Raw genomic sequence first — 24,164 nt, 5'->3', positions numbered from 1 at the left:
CCGTCTTCTTAATCGGAGTATAACATAGTGGGATCCAAAGCTGTAGTCTGTGTTTGAATTCTGGCATTAACACTTATCATCAGCATGGTCTTGGATGGATTGATTACTTCAGTCCTATGTACTCTAGTTATCTTGTGTGTAAAATGAGGATAGAAGCTTCTTAACAGGGTAGTTAGGAAAATAAAATGAGAAAATACATGGCAAGTGCTCAGGAAATGTTTATTTCTGTTGCTGTCAAATACTGTTAGCTACAGCCAGCTACTGCTACAACCAATACTGGTAGTAGTTCAGCAACAGTAGTATAACTTAGCTCTTTCTGAATGATTCAGAGAATGCACTATGCTATGATACAGTGGTGCCCTTGTGGGCTTATGTAAGCATATAAGAATATTTGACCTTCCATTATGTTTTCTGACAACTTTGCAATTTGAATTCTTTATATTTCCCCATTTTTGCATCTACATGACCACTTCTGTCTGCTCTCCTCCCCTTTGTAGGTTGCTGCTTCTAATTTATATTCCTTAGAGTCATCATTGAGAAGCACTTACCTAGATAATACAGCCTAAGAGAGGCCCTTCCCATTCTGACCCTCAGCTGTGATCCCATGCATCCTACAGATCACATTCTTTAACTGGCAGCTTCTTGACACTGATACCCTGTCTGCTTTTGCTGTTTCTTCAATCAGAAATGCCTTTCTCACTCTTCTCCTCTTGATATCCAGCTTAATCTTGAAGCCTTCAGTTCTTTGTTATTCCTTCATTCAGCAAATATTTATGATGGAGTTTCAGGCCTTAGGTATTGAGGATAAAATGAAGAACAAGAGAAATGTGATCGCTGCACTCAAAAAATGTGCAGTTTGATGGGGAAGAAGAAATTATCAATTGTAAGAGCACTTTGTAACTGGCTCGTTTCACTCACATTTGTATTCATTAATACATTCAATAAATATTTATTGAGTGTTTGTTATATACCGTGCATTTTGCTGGGTATATACAATGGTGAGTAGAGCCAGACATGGTCTCTCTTTCGTGAATTCAACAATATAGTGAGAGAAATGGGCAAATAATTCAGATAATTATATCAAATAATTAAGCCAAATAATGTTTGCATAAAAACTGAGTTGAGTAATCTGAAGGAAAGGAATGCCATTTATGAGAGCCTGGCCTTGGGAGTCAGGGAGAAATTCCCTGAGAAAGTGATACCAGAGTTATTTGGCAGGGGGAGGTTCCTGGCAGATGGAACTGCATGGCAGTGACACTGTGGCAGGAGGAAGCAGTGACACTGTGGCAGGGGACTAACAAAGGCCAGCATGGCTGGAACACAAAATAGGGAAGAGAAAATAGGATGGATGAGATTGAAAGATGGGCAGGGTCCACAGTGGAGATTGAGGGAAGAGGACAGATTCTGGAAATATTTAAGAGGTGAAATTCATAGGACTTACGGATGAATTAGATATGAGAAGTATGAGAGAGGAGAGGTACCAAAGGTGACTCCCTAGATTTCTGACTTGCACAACTTGATGTATTGTGCTGCTCACTGAATTAGGGGGCTTTGGAAGACTGGGTGTTAATTTGGTTTTTTAATGTGTGTCGGGGAGTGGGAGGAGCAGCACGAGTTTTGTCTTCTTTTCGAGATGACTTTGCTATACCTAAGAGAAGTTTTCAAATAGTTGTTTATACTTGCATGTTTGAAGTTTAGAAGAGAGAGAGAACTATGAGCTAGGAATGTGAATGTAGGAGCCTATGCATAGAGAGATTAACTGGAGTCTCCAGCATGCGTAAGTGAAGAAAGAGAAGGGCCTAAGACTGGACATTGAAAAACTAGGTAGATGGTGGTGCTGAAATAGGGTGTCCTAGAGAAGAAATAGAGGTGAAGGAAGAGTTTGGTTTAGGATGAAATGAAGGCTGAGATGACTTGAGAGTTGTCCATGTGTTGAAGAAGTCTTGTAAGCAGTACGATAGTTATAAGTTTGGAGGCTGGACATTGTCTATTTTATTGTTTTGTTTTCCTTAGTCCCTAACACAATGCTTAGCAAATAGCAAGTACTCAATAAATGATTTGTGGAATGGATGAGAGAACATAGGAACATTCAGATTCAGAGATGTAGACTAAACTTACCACCCATGCCATTGCCAGGGAAGAAGCCCTTCTCCACGTGTCTGCTTAGACAAGCTTCTGACGGTATACAAACCTTTATTCATCAAAAAACACCGAGTTAGATTGTCTCAACCTGGTCAGATATTTAAGTGATAGATGAAGGTTTGGGAATACTGTTTACAAACACTGTCTTCATTGAGCTGCACAGAAATATTGCTCATTGTCAACATTTCCCAAGAGCCAGAGTCCTCACACTTACTAGGTAATGAATGGGTAGATATGAACACATTAGAATGCCTGCTTTGTGTCATGACCCAGGCTAAGCATTTTACATATATTATCTTCTTCCTTATAATACCTCTGTAACTCTTAGATAACAATAGAGAAGCTGAGAATCAGGAATTTAAGGTAATGCCCAAGATCATGTATTTAGTAAGTGGCAGAGTCAGGATTTGAACCCAGGTTTGACTCCATTTCTCTTGCTCTTAACAACTATGTTATACGAAGCAATGAATTTCTTTTCCTGATAGCATCTGGAGACATAGGCATTTGAGATTTTCCTCCCTCCCTCCCTCCCTCCCATCCATCCATCCATCCATCCATCCGTCCATCCATCCATCTTTTTATTCTTGCAGTCATTCACTCAGCAAACATTTAGATGTTGTCTGCACCATCCCAGGTACTATACTAGGCACTGGGGATATAATCAGTCATAAAATAAAGCTTATGGCCTCAAGATTTAGGCTAATATATGAGACAGACACCAAATTACACAATTTTAGCTCCATGGTCATTGAGACTTGCTATAATAGTAGACATAATAGAATGCTGTGAGGACGTAGAAAAGGGCTCTTCTAATTCTGCTGAAAGTTGGAGTCTTGGGTTGAGTAGGGGTGAGAGGAATGTTAGGGAAGTCTTCCCAGTAGAATGGATACTTGAGCTAAATCTCAAAAGATGACTGGATAGACTAGGAATAGAGAGCCTCTGGGCTGAGAGGCCGGCATGAATAGTAACAGGAGCTAGCATGTATATATGCTAGGACCTGATTAGGATACTGCAAGCACGTGGTGTGAATGGAGGCTAAGGTGTGTGTTCTGAAATGTCAGGAGATTGAGTTGAAAGCAGGGCAAAATATACTGGAAGGCTTTATGGAACCCAGGTACTAGTAATGGTCTCTTTTGTTTTTATTTGAAAGGTTGCAAAAGGTTTTAAACAGGGAAGTGACAGTATCATATTGTGTTTCGGAAAGATCCTACTGGACCTTTTCAAGGTCAGTTTGTAATAGAATGAACGAGTTTCTGAAACTTAGAATTTTGCCAAGTGAATTTGTTTTAAAAATGTCCGGTTCAGAACAATATGAAAAGAGGACTTCCCAGAAATGCCAGAATGATAGAATTAGCAAACAAGGATGTTAAAATAGCTATTATAAACATGTTCCATATGTTCAAGATAATACAGGGAAACATGAACATGATGAGGAAAGAAGTAGAAGATATTTAAGAAAACCTAGATGGAACTTCTAGAGATGAAAAGTATAGTATCTGAAATGGAAACTATACTGCGTGAGTTTAAGAGCAGATTAGACACCGCAAAAGGAAAAAATCAATGAACTTGAAGACATAGCAATAGGAACTATCTAAAAAAGGAGCTCAGATGAAACACTATGAAGGTCTTGCTTTCATTTGGAAATTAGTGGGCATTTTCTCCTTAGAACTTCTTTGCCAGAAAACTTAGACTTAACTATTCTTGTGTGATGTGGTTGTGGCTTGACAAACCTTAGAATGTTATTTATCAATTTTCACTTTACATTTATGGAGTTTATTTTGGAGAAGAGGAAATCTTGACAGTCTTAAAAGTCTTTTCTCTGACTTCAAAGAGATGAACTTCTGAGCTGCAATCCTCAGGGCCTTTTTTCTCTTGATAATGTCTGATGCACTGTTTATAATGATTTTGTCATCAAAATAAATAGCAAGACCCAAGTAATAAGAGTTCTGGACATTGCAGAATCATGTGCTCTTTTTATTTTTCATCCAAAAAACCTCCCCAAAAATTTCATCTGTCCGGCCATCATGCTTAAGTACATTTTGCATGTTTTGCAGATAAAAGTGAATTTTTATGAGCAAATTGAACATGTCAGATCACATTTGGGAGAAATCTAGGATGCTTCCTGGAATGCTCCTGAATTTTCATATATGAATTAAATACCATCTATATATGGACTACAGGCTTTTGTCTCTTCATAAAAGCCAAACTGGCCTTTGAATGTGAAATGAATATTGATCAACAATTAAATGAAATAAATTTTTCTAATGCAAAATTTTGTTAGCTTTATTTGTGGAAACATGAATAAGTGAAATTCAATTAATTGTACTCATTAACGCTTTGGAGATTTAGATATATGTTTATTTATACATACATTTATTTGTATAAATATAAAATCTCCAAAGCATTAATGAGTACATTTATTTTTTTTTTAATTTTTTTTTTTCAACGTTTATTTTATTTTTGGGACAGAGAGAGACAGAGCATGAACGGGGGAGGGGCAGAGAGAGGGAGACACAGAATCGGAAACAGGCTCCAGGCTCCGAGCCATCAGCCCAGAGCCTGACGCGGGGCTCGAACTCACGGACCGCGAGATCGTGACCTGGCTGAAGTCGGACGCTTAACCGACTGCGCCACCCAGGCGCCCCATTAATGAGTACATTTAATGACAGAGTGTGTGTGTGTATGTATGTGAGAGAGAGAGAGAGAGAGAGAGATCTGTCCATCCTCCAGAAGGATCTCTTTTTGGCAACAGGCTTCATTTTGCATCCATTCACCGTTCTAACTTCCAGTCTTCTCACAAATATCATTGTCCCTGGAAGGGCCTGCTTTTTCCATGCTAACCCAATTCTAAAATTAAGCCTCTTTTTTTAGACACCTATGTCTTTTTAAGACACCTATGTTTTTACTGCAACATTATTTACCATAACCAAGATACAAAACAACCCACGTTTTCTTCAATAGATGAGTGGATAAAGAAGATGTAATGTGATATATATGTGATATAGACACATGTATACATATATATAAATGGAAAAATACTCAGCCAAAAAAAAATGAAACCTTGCCACTTGCAACAACATGGATGGATCTAGAGGGTATAACTAAGTGAAATAAGTCAGAGAAAGACAAATACCATATGATCTCATTCATATGTGGGATTTAAGAAAGCAAATGAAAAAGATAAAAGAGACAAAAAAAAAAAGACTCTTAAATACAGAGAACAAACTGGTGGCTATTAGTCTTTTATCATTACTCAATCCCTGATAGTGACTCACAAATAGGACTTTTAGTGTTCTCTATCTCATGCTGTCCCCCATGCTTCTGTTAGTTAATTCTGCTTCTGTGTGATCAAAAGCTTAAGAGTGGTAGAAGAAATTTTGACAAAATGAGAATCTTTCTTCATGCCAGCTACTGTACAGTTAATTAACTCATATAATCCTTATGATATCCTTATGCAGCAGGTATGTATGGTTATTTTCTCCATAAATTCCAGGACTCAATAGAGAAAATGACCACTTAGGAATCAGGGGATGTGGGTGAGGCAGGAGATGCAGAGTCTCTAGAACAGGTGATTCTACAGTGGGGTGAGAGATTTCCCAACCTTTGTACTATTCTGTATTTCTAAATTGTTTCTAATCATGCATTACCCTTATCAAAAAATAAGTATTTTATAAAGAAAAGAAAATGAAAGTTATACTTAGTCATCTGGAAGGGACATCTGGGACATCTGGAAGGTACAGGAAAAAAGTGCTCATTGCTCAATTGTAAACATAACCTTTGTAAACTTTTGGTACCTTTCCTTCTAGTCTTTTTATATGCATATAATTAAACATTTTTACATAGTCGTAATAATTTCTCAGTGTTTTTTCTCCATAAAAAAAGTGAGGTGCCAGTACTCGTATCTTGATGAACCGTAAAAACGCCTCTTTGATCCTCACCTCTTCCTGGGACTTCTCCTTTTGTCTTGGTTTGCAATCTCTGGCACATGTGCATTGCCTAGAAAGCCCCATTTGGTTAACAGATATCAATGTGACAAGCAAGAAAAAGAAAAAGAAAAGCTTATTACTTCTCCTCATTAGCACACACATCATTAATAATACCCTTTATGTTTTTTTCATGGGTAGAGCGATTCAGTCTATACATTCATATGTTCATTCATTCAACAAATATTTGTTAAGTGCCAGCCATCTTCCTCCTCAGTGAGGATGCAGAGACAATAGAATGATCCCTGCTTCTTAGGAGAACACAGAACGGTAAATAAGAAAAAGATGTGATAACTATATGCAGAAATATTAAATTAATATTTGGTTCTGAAAGACCACAGAGGAGAATCGCTTGGATTCTCCTAGAGATCAAATGATTCTCCTAGAGAAGTCAGGGAAAGCTTTTTATAGATAAGAAAATGGAGCAGCTCAGAGAGATTTGGTCACATGGCTGGTTAGTGGTTGAGTTAGCATTCAAAGCAGATCTGACTGCAAAACCACTCTTTATTCTACCATACTAGGTCATAAGGAGGAGGCATCCCTGTTTTCATCGTTTTATCAGTTCCAGATGTCTGTATTTGGGGGATTCTTGAGTCATAGACCACAACTTCCCCCATTTTCTCTCCCTATTTCAAAATGCCACGTGTTCCTGATTTGATCAAAGAGTAATAGAATGGCAGTGAGGAGACCTGAGTTCTTCAGAACCAGCTTTGCCACTTTTAACTGGATCGTCGTGGGCATGTTCTTCCCCATTTCTACCCATCTATTCCCCATCTGTAAAAGTGAGGAGTTGAAATAAATCTTTCTAAGCTTCTCATTGTTTGTAAGCTTCTCATTTTCCTCCTTCTTTTCAAAGTGCGTGGCATTTGCGTAAGAGCAGGGGCTCCCAAGGTCCTTGGCGAGTCTAGACACACCATGGAATTAGCAGAGGGATAGGTGGGCGTCAAGGGTAAGTGCTCTTCACCGCCTGGGTTTGAATCTCAAGTCTGTCGCTTACACACTATTTAATCTGGAGCAAACCACTTGACCTCATCGAGCCTCCCTTTTCCGATTTGGAAAACAGAAATCATAAGAAATGACTCTGAGAATTGGTGGGGAGATTCAGGGAGCTTAGTATCTGTCTGTACTACTATGCACAGTGTCTGCCACAGAGCACTCAGTGTTGCTAATGATACTCATGGCTATTGCTCTAGTACTAAGTTGGAATCCTGAAGAGGTTTTAGAAGTCAAAATACCTTGGTAGCTTCTTTTGTTAATGATTCCTTTACAAAGGCACAAAGGAACCACTGTGTCCCTGAATAGAATGTGGAGTTTTAGTCATTTTCCCCTCAGATGTTCAGTGAAGGGGTCGAAAGGGTTGGAGTACTGTTTGCTGCTGAATTTTACTCATGACTCAGAAAAGACTCCCATTAGTCTTGTATAATATAGGGGAAATCATTCTTTCTTTTCTTTGCTGTGTTCCCAGCATGCAGAGCAGGCTACAGTGCAGGGTCCGTACTTTGCGAGTTTCTTAAATGAAGAAATGATTTCACACTTTGTTTTTAGAAACTGAAGAGAATAGTAACACGCAGCAGTGAGTCTTTTGGCCCTCAGATCTTAGCCTGTGACATTTGTTGAGCTCGTTTTGAAGGGGATTTGGGGGCACCCCATGACAATCAAAACAGAATTCTTCTGATACCAATGTTTGGCTTTCTACTTTGATCAATAGGCTTGTTATTTGCCCTTGAAACCTCTGTGGTGCTGGGGAATCACAGACATTCCTCAGGACGATTTACATGGCAATAAATAATGTGTGCTGTCCATTGCCTGCTTCATCAGTGTCTGCCCTGTTCATAAAACCCTGGAGGCTCAGTGGCCCCAAGGCTGGAGCACAGTGGACATGTTAACTCCAGAACGTGTCGCTTAGTTTTGTTGTTGTTTTGTTGGCACTAATATGCATCCACAATTTCTCTTTAAGGACTGATGTAACTGTAGAAGTTATTTTCCATCTGACTTTATTATATAGTTACCATACTATACCGTACCATAGTTACCATTTATTTTTTTACCTCTGTTATATGGTAGGCTCTACATATGTTATCTAATCTTCACAACTACCTCTGAGTTAGGTTCTTGTCTTTTTATAGAAGCAGAAACTAAGGGGCGCCTTGGTGGCTCAGTCGGTTGAGCATTCAACTCTTGATTTCGGCTCAGGTCATGATCCCAGGGTTATGGGATCAAGTCCTGTGTCGGGCTTTGCACTGAGTGTGGAGCCCGCTTGGGATTCTCTCTCTCTGCCCCTGTCCCCCACTTGTGCGCTCTCTCTCTCTCTCTCTCTCTCTCTCTCTCTCAAGTTAAAAAAAAAAGAAGAAATAGAAACTGAAACTCAAGGAAGTGAAGCTTATTTTCTGAAATCACATAGTCCATGAGCACTGGAGCTTAGGTTTTAAACTCAGGTCTTTCTGGACACAAAGCTCTTAGCTACTATACCATGACATTTTTCTTATCTAACAGACTTTCTTCTCCTATAGGTGTCTAGTGTTTATGGTTAGCAACCTCTTGCAAAGATCCATAAGTTTCCCACTTCATTCAGAGACGAATTTTAAATTTCTTAACAGCGTTGCAAATACATGAAATTTATAGTGACAAACATAGCCAGATTACTTTCTTGTTATCCATCCATTTAGCAAATTTACAGTTCCCATTAATTTTAATCTGTCCTTATTACCTGTTTTATATAATAAATATCTCTTAGTCATGACAGACTGAGTATAGATCACCTGAAGTAGGCTCTCTCTCAATAACTAGAGTTGCAGTTAAAGATTTGTGAATTAATTGGGAAAATTGCAAATCAGGTAGTCAGTGAAATAATTCATTGTCACATCCAATCAATAAACTTTGTAAATCAACTCATTTAATTCAAAAAATGATCTATATAGATCAAGCAACCAATTAAACAATTAGCATACACTTTGCAATTAATTAATTCAAGCATCAATCATATAATTAAAATTCCAAATTTAAGCTGCACAATTTAAAACCCTACTGCCTTGTGAACTGTTAGGATCATGTTTCTGAATGTTAGCAGATAAGCAGTTTCACAGTTTAACTTTGGAGCAAGGTGTTTTAAAGTGCTTCTAGTTGATTTTTAAGTTTTAAATTGTCTTTATGTTGGTAGTTTCCCACCCCTTTACAGCAAATCAACTTTTTACTTCTCCGCCCAAGAAAGAGAAGGAAATGTGTGTTGACTCTAAAATGGGCAAGGCTGGAATCTGGGAGTATAGACTGGACATTGTAGGAATAGGAGAAAAGTCTAGAAGCAATGGAGAGAGCCGTTTATCTGCATCAGGATAAATCAGGTTATTTGCTTTTACTCTGTTAAGTGTCTTTGGTATTTGGAATCAGTGGATCAGTGGAATCACACTTGCTGTGTGTATTTTATTTATACTTATATTTAAGTAACGTAGTACTTTCCCCCCCTGCTATACCATAAGCTTCCTTGAGGACTGATACTAAATATCATCTTTGATTTAAGGGACTAAGTTCTGTGTCTTATCTGTAACAGGTGCTCAGTAACTATTTGTTGGAAGAATAGATTAGTAGAAAGGACCTCCTTTCACATTGCTTTTCTCCCCCTTTGTACTCCCATGTTTTCTCTTTATCAAATGAAGTAGGATTTAGGGTAATCTTACTGCTTCACCAGGCCTTCGGGTAAAAGAAGGGCAGTGTCCCAGTCTGCCTGCTGTATACTGTAGCCTCTTATCTCCTTGTCCCTCCTTCACCCTGGTATTCACTCACTGTTTTGGTTTTCCTTTCAGTGACAATGTCAGTGCCTACTGCCTGCATATCGCTGAGGATGATGGGGAGGTTGACACAGACTTCCCCCCACTGGATTCCAACGAGCCCATTCATAAGTTCGGCTTCAGTACTTTGGCCCTGGTTGAAAAGTATTCATCTCCTGGTCTGACATCCAAAGAGTCACTCTTTGTTCGGATGTGAGTATTGACCCTGTTGCTAATTTCAGTATCTCATCTCTGCCTTTTAGAATTTTTGGTTTTGCTCATCGTATGGATGATATTAGGTATCTGGATGTCCCTTTAGAGTGACTACTTGCAGAGAGATGTTGGGGACAGCATTTGCAATGTATTTTATGCCTCTGTACCTAGATTAAACACAGACTGCTTTGTAGTAGGGAATTGCATTAGGCAGATCTGTGAACGTAATATCTGTGAACCACGCCTCTGGACATACTGGGTGGGGTACTTTGGAGCCTGTGAAGCAGCAATTCTGAGTTTCCCTCTTTCTTTTCACAGACTACACACTAAATGAAAAATGTGCGTTGCAGCTACTTTTGTCTCGTGACTTAAAATACTTATTTTCTTCTCTCCAATTTTGTTCAAATCAAATTTGAGTTTTCCTTTCAGTTGTCCTCCTTTAGACTGATAAGGTGTTGACTTTCCTGTGCCTTTGGCAGTCTGGCAAAGCCTATAAAAACCCTTTCCGGAAAAGTATTTTTTAGGGTTTGTTTTGTTTTTTTCTTTTTTCTTTTTTGAGAGAGAGAGAGTGTGTGTGCATGGTAGCAATGGAGGGACAGAGAGAATCCTTCAAGCAGGCTCCGTGCTGTCATCCTTGTAGATCCTAACTTGGGGCTCGACCCCTCCAGTCATGAGATCGTGCATGACCTGAGCTGAAATCATGAGTAGGATGCTCAACCTACTGAGCCACCCAGGCACCTCTCCAGAAGAGTGTTTGTGAATGCAGAAAATAAAATCCACAGGAGTACAAGAGAATTCCATTACATTTAAATACTTCTGAAATTATTAAACTAATCTGTGATATAGTAATATGCATAGTTTTACTAATATTTGATACCAAGATACGGCAGCAGGTCTGTCAGTAACTGCTGAAGTCTCTCGCCTCAAAGTTAAGTGATGAGTATAAATGATACTTGGGAAATCTGCAACAACTGTAGTGTGCTGTGACATCTGTGTTTTTTCTGTTCATGGCAGAGTCACTAGTACTGCCAATACAACTGGGGTTTGTTGACTACATTTATAATTCAAGGACATGGTAACTATCAGTTAGAAGTCAATGGAAATAAAAATATCATTTTTATTTATTCAAGTCTCTACAGCAGGTTTTACCCAGAGGTCCCTGTTAGAGGAAAACCTGTAGCGTTTTCTGACCAGGACTGAGACTGGCCGTCTCCTGGGAACAATAGTGATCCTTCTGGCACCCCCTGCTGTTAGGAACCAGCAAATTCACTAGCCAAAGGAGGGATTGCTTTAGAGGACTTTTCCTTGTCTCTTTAAAACATACTGCCTTTGTTTCAAATTTTTACTGAAAATAGGATTATGCTACTTATGATATGTGAGTAGTTGGGGTCTCTCTACCCTTGAACAAAGAAAGAATACTGAGTGCTTGGCGGGCAGGTAGCTAGGGGATGATTCCTCAAGTTTTTCTAGTTACCATTTCATCCCTGCTCTGAAGTCACGTTTGATGTATGTAACAGTAAATATTTTCCCTCCTTTTCTCTTTGGGAGGCACTAAAACAGCAATGTTAAAGAATATTGAAAGCAGTTTAAAAGTTATCCAGTGATTCCTCCACCCTAATATAACTGTTTTCATTTTTGTATCACCATTTCCAATATATATATATTACAGTTTCACTTCTAGTGTACATATTGTGTTATTCTTGCTTAAAATTGCAAATATTTGATATCTGCTCTTAGTTCCTACAGTCTACATTTATTATGTGCCAAGAATCTAGACAGAGACAACCCCTTTGCTCATGGAGCACACGCTACCTAGTGGGGGGGGACAAGTCGTCAGATCATTAAAATGTGCTGAGCAATACAATAGAGAAAGGTACAGGCTGCATCAGAGGCCTTTCACGGGATGTTTAGATTGTTTATTTGCTTTGGTTTTAATAAGTGATTCTATAATAATAGTTTTTATCTCTGTCCCTTTTATTTCTGTTGAATAACCTCCTTAGGACAGTTTTCCTGTGAGTAGGATCATTGGTCAGAATAGAAACATCTTTAGACTTGGCTTTGTATTGACCTGTAGCTTTCTGAAAGATGTTCCAATTTACAGTGCTACCAATAGAATTCATAATCACATCTTTTCAAAGTCTTACCATCACAGAGTGTCATTAGAACTTTTTTCTTTTCACTCTCAAAGATACGTATAGGGATATTTCAATAGTTTCCACTTGCATTTCATTTATTTATAGATGACTGGAAGAGTTCTCATTAGCACATAATTTTTACTACATAAATATTAACATATGACCATAGCATTCTTTTGAACTGAAAGTCCTTTTTAAAACAAGTGTTTTTAAATCAGTGATTTTCAATAGTTGGGGGTTGGGGTTGGAGGTAGGCCAGACATATCTCCCCAGGAGAAGCATCTAAAGACTACACAGTGTCTATGAACTCCAGCTTTTGGAGAATGGGATGAGGGAGGGGAGAGAGGTAGAGAGTAACAGCAGCGGCTTTAAACTTAATACTCTTACGTTTTTCCTGAACTACTCCCATCCCTGCACTCCCACTCCCAAACACTCACACACACTAGTCAGTCCTCTTTCTGTTTAAAGTTTAGAGAGCTTATTCAACATTCCTGGAGTGTTTCTAAAAGCACAAGGTAAAGTAAAATCTTTATATGTGAGCATTTAGAACAAAAGTGTCAGTACATTTTCTGTTTCTTCTTTTTCTCAGTTGTCTGATGAAATAGTACAGATTACTGACCATTTGCCCTGTGTGTGTTTTCTTGCTTCAGCAACCTTCCATTCACCTTTCTGGTCTATATTTTAAGTTAGAAAAGCCTCTCCTGCTAATGCAGGACAGAGCAGACTTTCAAGAGTTACCAGGGATGTGTTCATAGTTTCGAGAGAGTGAAGTCTCAGCAAAATAAGGAAAGCCGTCACTCCTTTTCTTCATTTCTCCCTTTCCTCCTTGCGTCTCTCTCCCCGGGGAGAATGGGCAGGGATGTATGGGAATACCCTGAACTGAACCAGAAAGAGGGAGCTGAGTTTTGACAATAAGAAGTGAATTAGTATTTACTAATTGGAACAATTTATATGTTATTCCATTTAATCTGAAAATAGCCCAGTTTTGATTATGACCATTTTAGAGACATGAAAACTGAGGCTGACAAGGATTGCTCTCGGGCCGGGCTTTGCCCCCATGTCTGACTTCAAAGTCCACGCTCTTTGTGACACCCTGCTAAGGGTGAGGATGGCGGCAGGGAATCCCACTGTATTGAGGCCAGCATTCAGCTACTATATACTATCGTGTAGTAGATAAGAGCACGGTGGCCTCTGGAGCCAGAATGCTTGGGGGCCAGTCCTGACATTACCCTTAGTACCCTGTGTGTGTGTGTGTGTGTGTGTGTGTGAGAGAGAGAGAGAGAGAGAGAGAGAGAGAGAGAGAGAGAGGGATCTTGGATGAATTGTTTAACTTTTTTGTGGCCCAATCAAATGAGAATAATAATAATACCTACCTCATAGAGCCCCTGTGAAGACTGAAGGGGCTAATATATGTAAAGCACTTAGAAAAGGGCCTGTTTGTCTGTCTGCTGCAGTTATTGTTGTTATAACTAAACACTCGTCGAGGGCAAGAACTGGATCATTTATGCCCCACAAACACCCAGCATAGCTCCATTACTGTGGTAGGTATGCCACAAGTATTTCTTGAATGGGTAGCTTATTGAATAGATCTCTTTGCTGCTTCTACATTTTTCTTCTTCCCCTCCTTTCAGTTTTCTAACAGAGAGGGGCTGAGTGTGGGTAGACTCTGCCCAGCTTGCTGTTGGGCTAACTTTTGCTGAGTGTGGGCAGGGGTGGAGATTGGAGATCTGTAGACTTTCAAATCCGTCCTCTTAGGGACAGACATCCTTTAAGAGACAGTGACAAGACCACAAATTCCTTGAAGGCAGGGTGCCTACAGTCTCAGTTATCTCTATATCCTTAGCAGCCAGCACAGGGCTTCTTAGAGAAGGAATGGATGAATCTTTAGGTGTCTGTGGGCTGCTGGGAGGGACCCTGGCCAAACTTTCTGTCCTGCCTCACTTTTTTTTTTAGCCCACTTGGCCTCTTCTGCAGCCCTGTTCCTGTCTTCTGAATACCGTGAAGTTCCTAGGTTGCCTTCTGGCTTTCAGAGGCCCTCACACCCAACCACGAGGCTCCCATATGCCATCTTTCCCCCACTCCAAGTGAGGCTGCACAGACTTTGAGCTTAGTTAGCCTGACCTGGGTGCAAGTTTCAGTTTCACAGATGACTTTTGCTACATGACTGTAGTCTCTGTGTCTTCATCTGTAAAATGAGGGGAATATTAACTACCTGACGATATTGTTGTGAGGAATTTTTTTTTTTTTTCAACGTTTATTTATTTTTGGGACAGAGAGAGACAGAGCATGAACGGGGGAGGGGCAGAGAGAGAGGGAGACACAGAATCGGAAACAGGCTCCAGGCTCTGAGCCATCAGCCCAGAGCCGGACGCGGGGCTCGAACTCACGGACTGCGAGATCGTGACCTGGCTGAAGTCGGACGCTTAACCCACTGCACCACCCAGGCGCCCCTTGAGGAATTTTATTAAATGTAATTTTCTTTCAAAGGAAAACGAATTCTCCTGAAGCCTCAATGTTTGCCCAAATTCGTTTTATTGTAGTGTTACTTAAATACATATAAATGTAAAACTCTAGCTATAAATTCCATGTTTTTATGCAACCCAAACAAAAATACAAATTTAATGCAAATAAAACTATAACATTAATAAAATACAATTAACAACTTAAATGCAACAGATGATGTTTTGCTGAAATTAAATCACTGATGTTGGATTTAATGGGTGTTAAATGTTTTACTTGTCAACTTGAGGTTTTTGATTTTCATACGAAACGTTGATTACCGTATTAATATTTGTCCTTTTAAACAATGACTGTATTTTTAACTACTAGTCCATTATTTTAATGAGCTGGTTGATTTATAGTGCATCCCTTCCCCCAATTTTAAATGTGCTTTACTGGAAATAGTAAAGAACATTTCTGCAAGGATAACCAGTTTATGTCAGTTTGCCCAGGACTTTCTCTGTTTTGAAATTCAGAGTCTATACCCAGTAACCCCCACCCCTCAGCCCCAGGATCATTGATCACCCTACTTTCTGAAGTTGTCGATTGGTCTGTACCTAAATGGGCTCTCTGCCTGATTGATACCTGTACACAGTGTGACTTGGGCACTGCAGGGCATGACTTCTTCAGAGGTCAGCACACCTGTGCCACAGGGAGAGCCTTGTGCCCACTTCTCCCATCACCACAGTGTTTTTGCCTGCAGCCTGTAGTGATGTCATTTGGCTTTGAGTCTATTAGGATGTTAAATAACTCTAGCTGCTGGAACACACAGCCCCCCAAATCTCATCACCTCATCCAACAAGTTGGCAGACTTTTCCTATACAGGGCCAAGTAGTAAATATTTTAGGCTTGTGGGCCATACCTCTCTGTAACTCACGTCTGCCATAGTAGCAAGAAGGTAGTCATAGACGACAATACATCAACGAATGGGGGTGGAGTAGGTTTGTTGACCCTGGCTTACTAGTAACTTTATTTCTTGTTCAGATCTGTCTAAGGAGGGTCTGGTTGCCCTCCTGGGTATTTTTCCTCTAAGCAGCGATTCAAGGCTCCTCCAACTGGGTGGAGAATGGGGAACGTGGAAGGCTAGGAGTGGCCCAAATCTGTCTATTTATTGTATAAGTTGTTATATATATAATCCATATATAATATTGCTTTTCTAAATATATATCATGTATATGATCCATATGTGTGTGTGTGTGTGTGTGTGTGTGTATGTATGATTTTCATTAAACTAAAAGCAAAATTTTTAAATTCTGAAACTTAGCCTGTGAATTCATTTGTTAGGCCTGGGGGCCCTTGAACCTCAGGTAGGAAATGTAGCTATGAAGTTAGCTCAGACCCAGTTATGTAGGAAGTGTTACATAGTTGCTTTTTTTGTTATTTCGGTCAGAGATTTATCAGGCTGAATAATTCGCACTAAGGTGTGCATGGGGTTTAACTTTTCTTTTGGTTATTTATTGCATAATGAATACATGTCCATCATAGAAAAATTAGAAAATATGTTTCTTCACACAAAAGAAAATTTAAACTTTCACTTTCTTCCATCAGACAAGATAATCACTTACTAAATTATATAATTATTTATGTTTAGAAAGAGGAACTAATTAACTTAAATGAATCCCTAATTGGCAAAGTGTTCTGTGGAAAAGAATGTGAAGCTTAGTAGCCTCTGATGTTCTTACCAAGTCAGGGCTAGACGAGCCTTTCCCTGCCGGAGCCCTTGGTCAGAGGAGACTCAGGAAATAGAGTTGTTGTCTGGGAAAGGAGCATGGATTATGCTAAAAATTTGCAAATTAGTTGCGTTCTAATGGAAACTCTCTCCTTTTCCAGACAGGCAAGTGGATTTCTAAGATATCCGTTGTTCCTGATTGATTTTGGACAGATCAAATGTGCATGTAAACAGGAGTCCCTAACTTGCTGACCGCTAGCTGCTCTGAGCCTACACATTGAAGGTGTTTAGGTATCAGGAGTGTAGAAGGAGAGAAGTAGGGGGCAGAAGTATGGGGGAGTATATGGTTGGCCCCCAAAACTAAATAGCTAGAGCTCTGCTGGTGCCTAGTATCCCAGGAAGTACTTCATGCCAGCAGTGACCAAACCAAGGCCTGCTGGGCCCTTAGCCATAGTGGGACAAGGGAGAATGAGATCTTGGAGTGAACAGGGGAGGAGCCTGCTTTGTCCCTGCCCCCCCACCCCCCAAGCCCCAGTACAGGGCCAATTCAATCAGAACTCATGGAACTGAATTGAGTTTAAAAGTGGCAGTGGCGCCTGGGTGGCTCGGTCGGTTGAGCGTCCGACTTCAGCTCAGGTCATGATCTCACGGTTTGTGAGTTTGAGCCCTGCGTCGGGCTCTGTGCTGACAGCTCGGAGCCTGGAGTCTGCTTCGGATTCTGTGTCCCTCTCTCACTGTGCCCCTCCCTCACTCATGCTCTGTCTCTCTCTCAAGAATGAATAAAACTTCTTAAAAAATAAAAATAAAAAAAAAAAAATGGCAGTGATGATAGCAACTGTGATGGTGTCATTACATGTGTTGACATTGACATTTCACACTGGGATCCTACTCGGGAAGGGGGAAGAAGGGTTTTAAAAAGGGAAGAAAAGTCCAAACCAATAAAATGGACAGACCCCCTTAATCAGAAGTCAGTAAGAACAATTAAACTTCCCTCCTATACATGTATTGACTTAAAATGTTTGATATATCAGATAGGCATGGGGAAGGAACCTTTCTAGCCAACAGCTACAGAGCAGAGCAAATAGAATCCAGATAGGATTTTCCTGTTTGGGAAATGGATCACGGGGTAGTCAGTAGACAGTCTTCCAGCAGAAGCTGGGCTGCCTTGGACATTGTAGCCCAGAGGGTTCCCAGAGACTGCTGTGGCTTCTCTCGGCCTCGCATAAAGAGAAAGGTTAGCTGCTTTTTCAGAGGCATGGCCTAGATTCATTGCTCTTTGCCGTACCTGGGCATTTCCAAGGGTTGGTAGTTTTAGTAGACCCTCTTGATGAGATCTCCACAGTGTACCCAAAGCGACCAGACCTTTTGGAAAAGATATCATCAGTTTGAAGCCTCTCCTACTCTTATGTGATACTGCTTTGTGGTTTGGAGAGAAAAAACAAAAACAAAAACGAAATGAGCCTTTTTTACACTCACTCAGTTAAGTGCCTCTAGTAGCCATTATCTCATTTATTCCTTATAAGAAACTCATTTTTATAATATATGAGCTGAGGATCAGAGACAGGTAGTTATTTGCTCAAGGTCATACAGTTTGGTAAGGGGCAGAGCTAAATAGGATAAGGGGAAAAGAAGAACCGATGCCTGTATCCTTTGTAACCAGGCCTGACAATATGGGTATAAATTTCCTATTTATTTATTGTTTGCTCGAGTCATAGAGGACCAACTGTGTGTTGTTTCTTTTCATTCTGTTGTATTAGCAAACATTTTCATTGTCCAGATTGTCCTCGTGTATGGAAATGTAACATATGCAGCCTGTTTAATTTTGTATTTGTGAATCTGACTTGATTTCCTTTTTGGCAACAGCTACTGTCTAGAGAACAGAAAAGATTTTTCTTTGTGTCTGTTTAAAGTGACAGAAATATTGGAGCAAGTAATAAAGAGGGAAAGCATTAATTACATACTTCTAAGAATTTAAAGGTCAGACAAGCTAAATATGTATGTTTTGCTCACTGGAATGTCTTGAAATTGTGCCAGGATACGCTTTGTTCCTACAATAAAAGCACACATTTTAGATAGCCATCAACTTGCTTTGGTATCCAAAAATTAGACCAGTTTGTTGCTTTAGTTTCTATATATCTTAAAAGTTTAGGGCTCACATTTCTGACATTAATGTGATTTGTTTCATGATCCACCCCCTTTGGCCATGTTTAGTCACTATGTCTCATTTTGATTTCCTCTGTTCTCCCCTCAGCTTATGTTGGAGTCTGTCAGCTGCTGCTATGTACATGTCAGGCTAGTGACTTGTAATGTTTATTAATACAATGTCAGTCTTGCTGTTGAAAAAACTGTGATGCTTCTCAGAAGGTTGCAATAGAACGAAGCGTTTGATTTCCAGATCCTGTCTGCACTGCATGGTGAATACATTCTCAGATGTTATGCAGTTCACTGACCTGACAGTTATGGAACCCCGCCTGGGACCCCATTTCAGCAGGACATATTTGAACAGAAACAGTTTGCAAAACTTTACACACTTAAACTCCTGCCAAGGCAAACTGTTAGCCACTTGAGTTTGTTATAAATACCCAGTGGCAGTGGTTGGAAGTAGCCCACGGTGTGTTTTATATTCTGAACTGAATGTGAATGTCTTTGCGGTTATATAGAGTAGTAAATAATTGAGTTTGATTAGGGAGAGGGACCTCATTATCCCCCACCTGTGCCCAGCTGGAAGGGGAGGGTCGAAATGAAGCCATTAGCTGTCTCTCTTACTGGCATCTCAAAGAGCTCAAATACATCTGTGTCTTATTTTCTTTTCTGGCACAATCAGTCGAGCAAGCTAAGCAGGCATGACCGGATTTGGCAAGTCCCAAGGACTCTGGCAAAGATACACAAGGAGAAGGCGGAGGGCAGTCATTTTGGCTTCTCACTGCCCATTAGTCTAGCGAGTTATGTTTTTGGAAAATGTCTGTTTTGAAAAAGAGTACTTTGTCCAATGTCAAACATCACATACTCGCACAATACGCTTTGATCTTAAAAAAAAAATTTTTGTCAGTGCAAGGGGAAACAAAATGTGGCATTCACACTAGTGTAAACTCTCTTTATGGATAAAGTAATACCCGAAGGGCTTGCTTTAAAGCAGGCATGCTGCAGTTATTACAAGGCTTTCTCTTGCTCATATATTTTCATTTTCTACTTTGAAGTGCTAGAGAATGAACATGCATGGAGTTGGGACCCGTGCAGGCTGGGAGCTGGAGGAGTGTGTCTTCATCACTATTACGGCCTGGTCAGGACTGGAGAATCGAGTGCTCCTCTTGGCAGCCTTTTCCCACTTCCACAAACTGAGACTGTGGCTCAAGAAACCAGGACGTTCTTCAAGGGCTTTTAAAAAGGGATCTCGTAGTTCATATGGTTAGTCTAACAGTTGGGACATTTTATAACCAAACTGAATGTCACAGTGGAAGTTGAACCTTTGCCCCAGACTGATCAGTAGTTCCAATCGGGAGAGTATGCTATCTGGAAGTCACTTCTTCCCCTGAGTCCTCAAGGCTCCCTTCTGGGCTACAGAGAGGTTTAAAACTCAGACTTTGGTGTCTGGCTGCCCTGGGTTCAATTCCTGGGTCTTCTACATAGGTGTGTAGCTCCAGGCAAGTGTGCTAACCTTGCCCAACCTCAATTTCCTCCCATTTTAAAATGGGACTGATAATAGCACCTACTTTTTCTGGAAGGATTAAGTGAACGAAGTAAGTGCTCAATAAATGTTCACAGCTGTCATCGTCTCATCATTTATTACTTCCTTTCTAAGAAAAGCCCGTAATTATTATATTAACTATTGTTTATTAAACATTTATTGTAGACAGGTATTAATGTTAACTACTTTAGAAGTATTTAAGCCCTCACAACAATCTTACACTCCTAAGAATTAGCCCTATTTTGTAGATGAGGAAACTGGAAGCTAGAGAGAGTATATCATTTATCCCGAAAAGGCAGAGCTGGACACCAGAGCAGGCTCTACTCTAGACTTGCTGTGTTCTGCTGCCCCTCGGTCACCACCCTCGTTCTTAGCAGGATATAGAGGGAAATGACCACTGTGTTTTGAGACATCTCCATCAAGAAGCTTCTCTGATCCTCTTACCCTTCCCCAGCTTGGTTAAGTGCCTGTGTGTTTTGGTAGCACTCTGATCTGGCCTGCATCTTTGTGCTTATCACGAAGAACTATAATTCTTTGTTTGTTTCTTTGTTGTTCTCTCCCCTGGACTGTGCTATTTGTGTTAGGGACCATATTGGTGATTTCTGAATCCAAAATTAGGATCTTTAATAGATGAGTGACTTCAGGTAAATTCCCAAATTCTGCCTCCAGCCTCAGATTCCATAAAACGGATACAATAATAGCACCTATTTTAGGATTGAATGAGTTAATACAGATTTTTAAAGCTTAACATAGCACCTGGCACATAGTAAACGTCTAGTAGATAGTAGTTGCTGCTATTACTATTGTAATTGTTGAATAATACCTTGTACTTGCAGCTCAGAAAGCTCTTAATAAGTCTCATTGAATTTCTCTGCACCACCACCATGATTTTTGACTTCCATCGTCCCTCTCCAAAGCCAGCGAGTTAAGCTGAGGTGCATTATACCTGCTTCTCTGGTTTACTATCCCAAAAATGAGAGCCTTGAAAACTGAGCCCAGGGTGCTCTTCTGTGAGCTTCAAGAGGGGGTTTGATGCCCAGGCCAGAGATAGTTTGCTTACAGTGCCCCGACTGTTGCCAACATGCCCAGCAAATTGCACGTTTTAATGGCCCTGTGTTACCAATTACAAGCAATGGTTGGTACCCGCTCCCCCAATAAGCAATCTCTGCTGATAGGGTAGGAGAGAGGGGGTAAATGGGGCCTCTTGTCTTGGAGAGGTGATCTGGAATAAGGAGAACACAAGAGAACTGACATTTCTAAGTTCCTTTGCCGTTTGCCAAACTTAGTGCCAGGTGCTTGGCGTGTACTGTCTATTTTATCCTCCCTGACAATTCTGTAGGGAAGTGGCTTCCTCATTTCATGGATGCAGCTGAGGTTCCCACATGTTGAGGCAACATCTTGGTGAACTGTAGAACCAGGATTTGAACCAAAGGGTATTTAACTCCCAGCCCCTGTGTTTTCCTCTCCAGTAAGTTGCCTTCCAACGTGGATTCTGGTTCCAGCTCTGTCCCTGTAAATAGAGTCTAAGCTTTTCAGATAAGGACCCTGTGCCCCTCCTTCCTCTCTGTGCCCGTCACCTCTGGTTTAACACTCACGAGAGAAATGCTCGTCCTGTTAGGTTAATGCTGGTATACAAACTTCCCTCTGGTAACTGAGTGGCTTTGCACTGGGACAGAGCTGAATTCCTCAAGTGAGTAATCTCTTTTTGAAATGCCCATACGTTTTTCAGTGGTTACGAGACTTGACAGGACGTAACTTTGAATTGACTGAAGCACTCCTGGCAGCATTTAGTCAGCTCCCCAAAGTGGCGCCTCGTCCTAGACCCAGCCCCGACAGCCCAGGGGGCTTGGAGGGCAGCTGCTTCTGCTCAGTGCCCCCAGAGTGCCCTGCTGTGATGGAAAACAAGCTGTCTATCCACGAGGGGAGCAGGAGGAAGAGCAGTTTCTGAGCCGAGACTCTGGGTCCGTAGCCCATCTGTCTATCCATCCGCCTGTCTGTCCAAAGGCTAGGCACCCCCAGCACGGGTCACACCTCAGGGATTGGAATGCAGGGCCACACGGAAGGGAGGCTGGACTAGCACCCTACCTGCCTGCTGCCAGCCTGTCCCTCGAAATCACTGTCTTCTCAACCGCAGACCCAATGCCCAACATTAAATAAAAGCGGCGCTAAAAGATGTATTTCAATAGACTTTTTAGAAAGCCCATAAAAATTCCTGGATATAAAGAAATGAGGCATAAAACCCAGAATGTTTGGAAGTGAAGCTGAAAATTGTGGAAGCAAGTCTCCATATCCATTTATTAAATGGGAGCATAACTTAACAGTTGCACTTAGATGTCTTCTGAGAACCACTTATATTCTGTCCTCTTGTATTCTAGAAGCAGTTTGCCCCCTTAAGTGCTGTAGACTTGAAGCAAGAGCCAAAGCTGGTGTTCGCCTGGAGGGAGAGAAGCGAGTGGTGTGGGAGACTGGCCTGAGGAAGCTTTCATTAGGTCTGGTTGAGTGTGCCGTATGTGGGTCACAACCTCTTTCTCCTTTTAATGTGCACGATTTTACCGAAATGGAGCCCCAGAGTAAGACACCGCGCACTCGTGAAGGCACATTCTGAGCGCCGTGCGTGCCCCTTCCCTTCACTGTTGTTTTCATTTTCCTCTCGTGAACCTTGCTACCCTGGCTTCAGCACGGAGGCTGTAAAGGAAGATGGAGAGCCGAGTTACCTCAGAATGATCACTATCGTTAACATTCACGGGTGGTTCACTTATCATTCCTGACTGCACAGACATGGCAGCCGCTCGGAAGCGTCCGCAGGTGTAGTGCGGTGATACATATTACATTGTGCCACAATGGATTTATGTATTCTGTAACAAAAGAAAAGTGTAATGAAAAAATACAGAAGGTAATCCTTTATTCCTCCACCACACAATTTATCAGTAATGCCTGTGGATGATAAGTGCCAGGGATTTCCTCTGCTTGCTTTAACCTTGTCACCCAGGTACGTTTTGGTAAAATGACAGAAAAATACAGACTAGGGATTTTCCTCTGTTCAAAAATCTTTCCAAAGGACACTTTTAATTTATGGAAGTTAGTCCAAACGCAAGGCTTTCTTTTGAGCTCCTGGTCTGCCTTTGCTACAAAAGATAAACGTATTGGTTTGAAATAATGCTGTCAGCCAGCAGCAGATTAGAAGACAATGTAAGCAATTTATAAGCGGGCTCCAATCTAAAATAGTTCAGGTGGACCCCAGGTAGATGGAGGTTCATGAGATGTAGCCCAGTACTAGGTCGCGCATACCCGAGAACTTGTGTTCCCTTTTAGGCCCCACTCACCCATCGCCCAACATATTGTCACAGATGGAGCGCATACTGACTTCCGAGGAGAGAGCAGGGGAAGACAAGTCTGAACGCAGATGATTGGCGTTTGTTCCAAACACGCACTGGCCTAGCGCCAGAGCAAATACCCCCAAGTTTATAAATGCACCAGGCACTTTACATTTCAGTGCTCTTGCCAAAGTATCACTTACTGCATCGCTCCCTAAATATAGTTTTAAAAAAAAGAGCTATTTCTTATTTTGCTTTGATCAGTAAAATAAACTTTTAAAGATTGTTCTGGGATGGGGTCCAGCTTCTGAGGTAAAGAATGGCTGGAGCTCAGGCATGATTCAGTAACAGAGTGTTCAGTAAAATTAGCTTGACAGTTCTCAGGCCTGCTGTTCAATAGCAAGAAACTTGACCAAGTTAAAATGGATGATCGTGCTGGCTAGACCAGCGTCGGCTTTTGCTTTTTAACAAATGGAATGTCAAGGATTAAACAGCAAGCCTTATGGAGAGGAGGGGTGTGGAGATGTCTTTGTATTAGGGAAGCAAATTGGGTCCTTGGTTTTGAGATCAGCCCCCAGCCCCTGTGGATAGCCAGCCACCTGGTTGGGTCGAAGCTAGGTTTAAGGGCCCCTTCCCAGCCTGTCCTACCATTGGGAAGCCTTTCCGTGGCTTAGCTTGGGGCTTGGCTTTTCTTTCAGATGTCTTGTCAGTATGAAGTTCTGCCATGTTTTTTGGCCATGTGTTCTCCTTTGAGATTCTTAGG

At 41.0% G+C, this 24,164-nt stretch overlaps 1 protein-coding gene across 9 annotated transcripts in view; it reads left to right on the top strand.

The window, feature by feature from the left end:
* Positions 1-24,164, top strand: part of MAPKAP1 (MAPK associated protein 1) — a 245,531-nt gene that overhangs the window by 122,160 nt on the left and 99,207 nt on the right. For all 9 annotated transcript variants that reach the window (XM_045470125.1, XM_045470121.1, XM_045470127.1 and 6 more), the window contains one exon: positions 9,923-10,099. In XM_045470125.1, coding sequence (XP_045326081.1) covers positions 9,923-10,099 — 177 coding nt within the window. The remainder of the gene's footprint in view (positions 1-9,922; positions 10,100-24,164) is intronic.

Source organism: Leopardus geoffroyi, chromosome D4 (assembly GCF_018350155.1).
Source record: "Leopardus geoffroyi isolate Oge1 chromosome D4, O.geoffroyi_Oge1_pat1.0, whole genome shotgun sequence".
Classification (NCBI taxonomy): domain Eukaryota; kingdom Metazoa; phylum Chordata; class Mammalia; order Carnivora; family Felidae; genus Leopardus; species Leopardus geoffroyi.
This window is presented reverse-complemented; position numbering and strand designations above follow the sequence as displayed.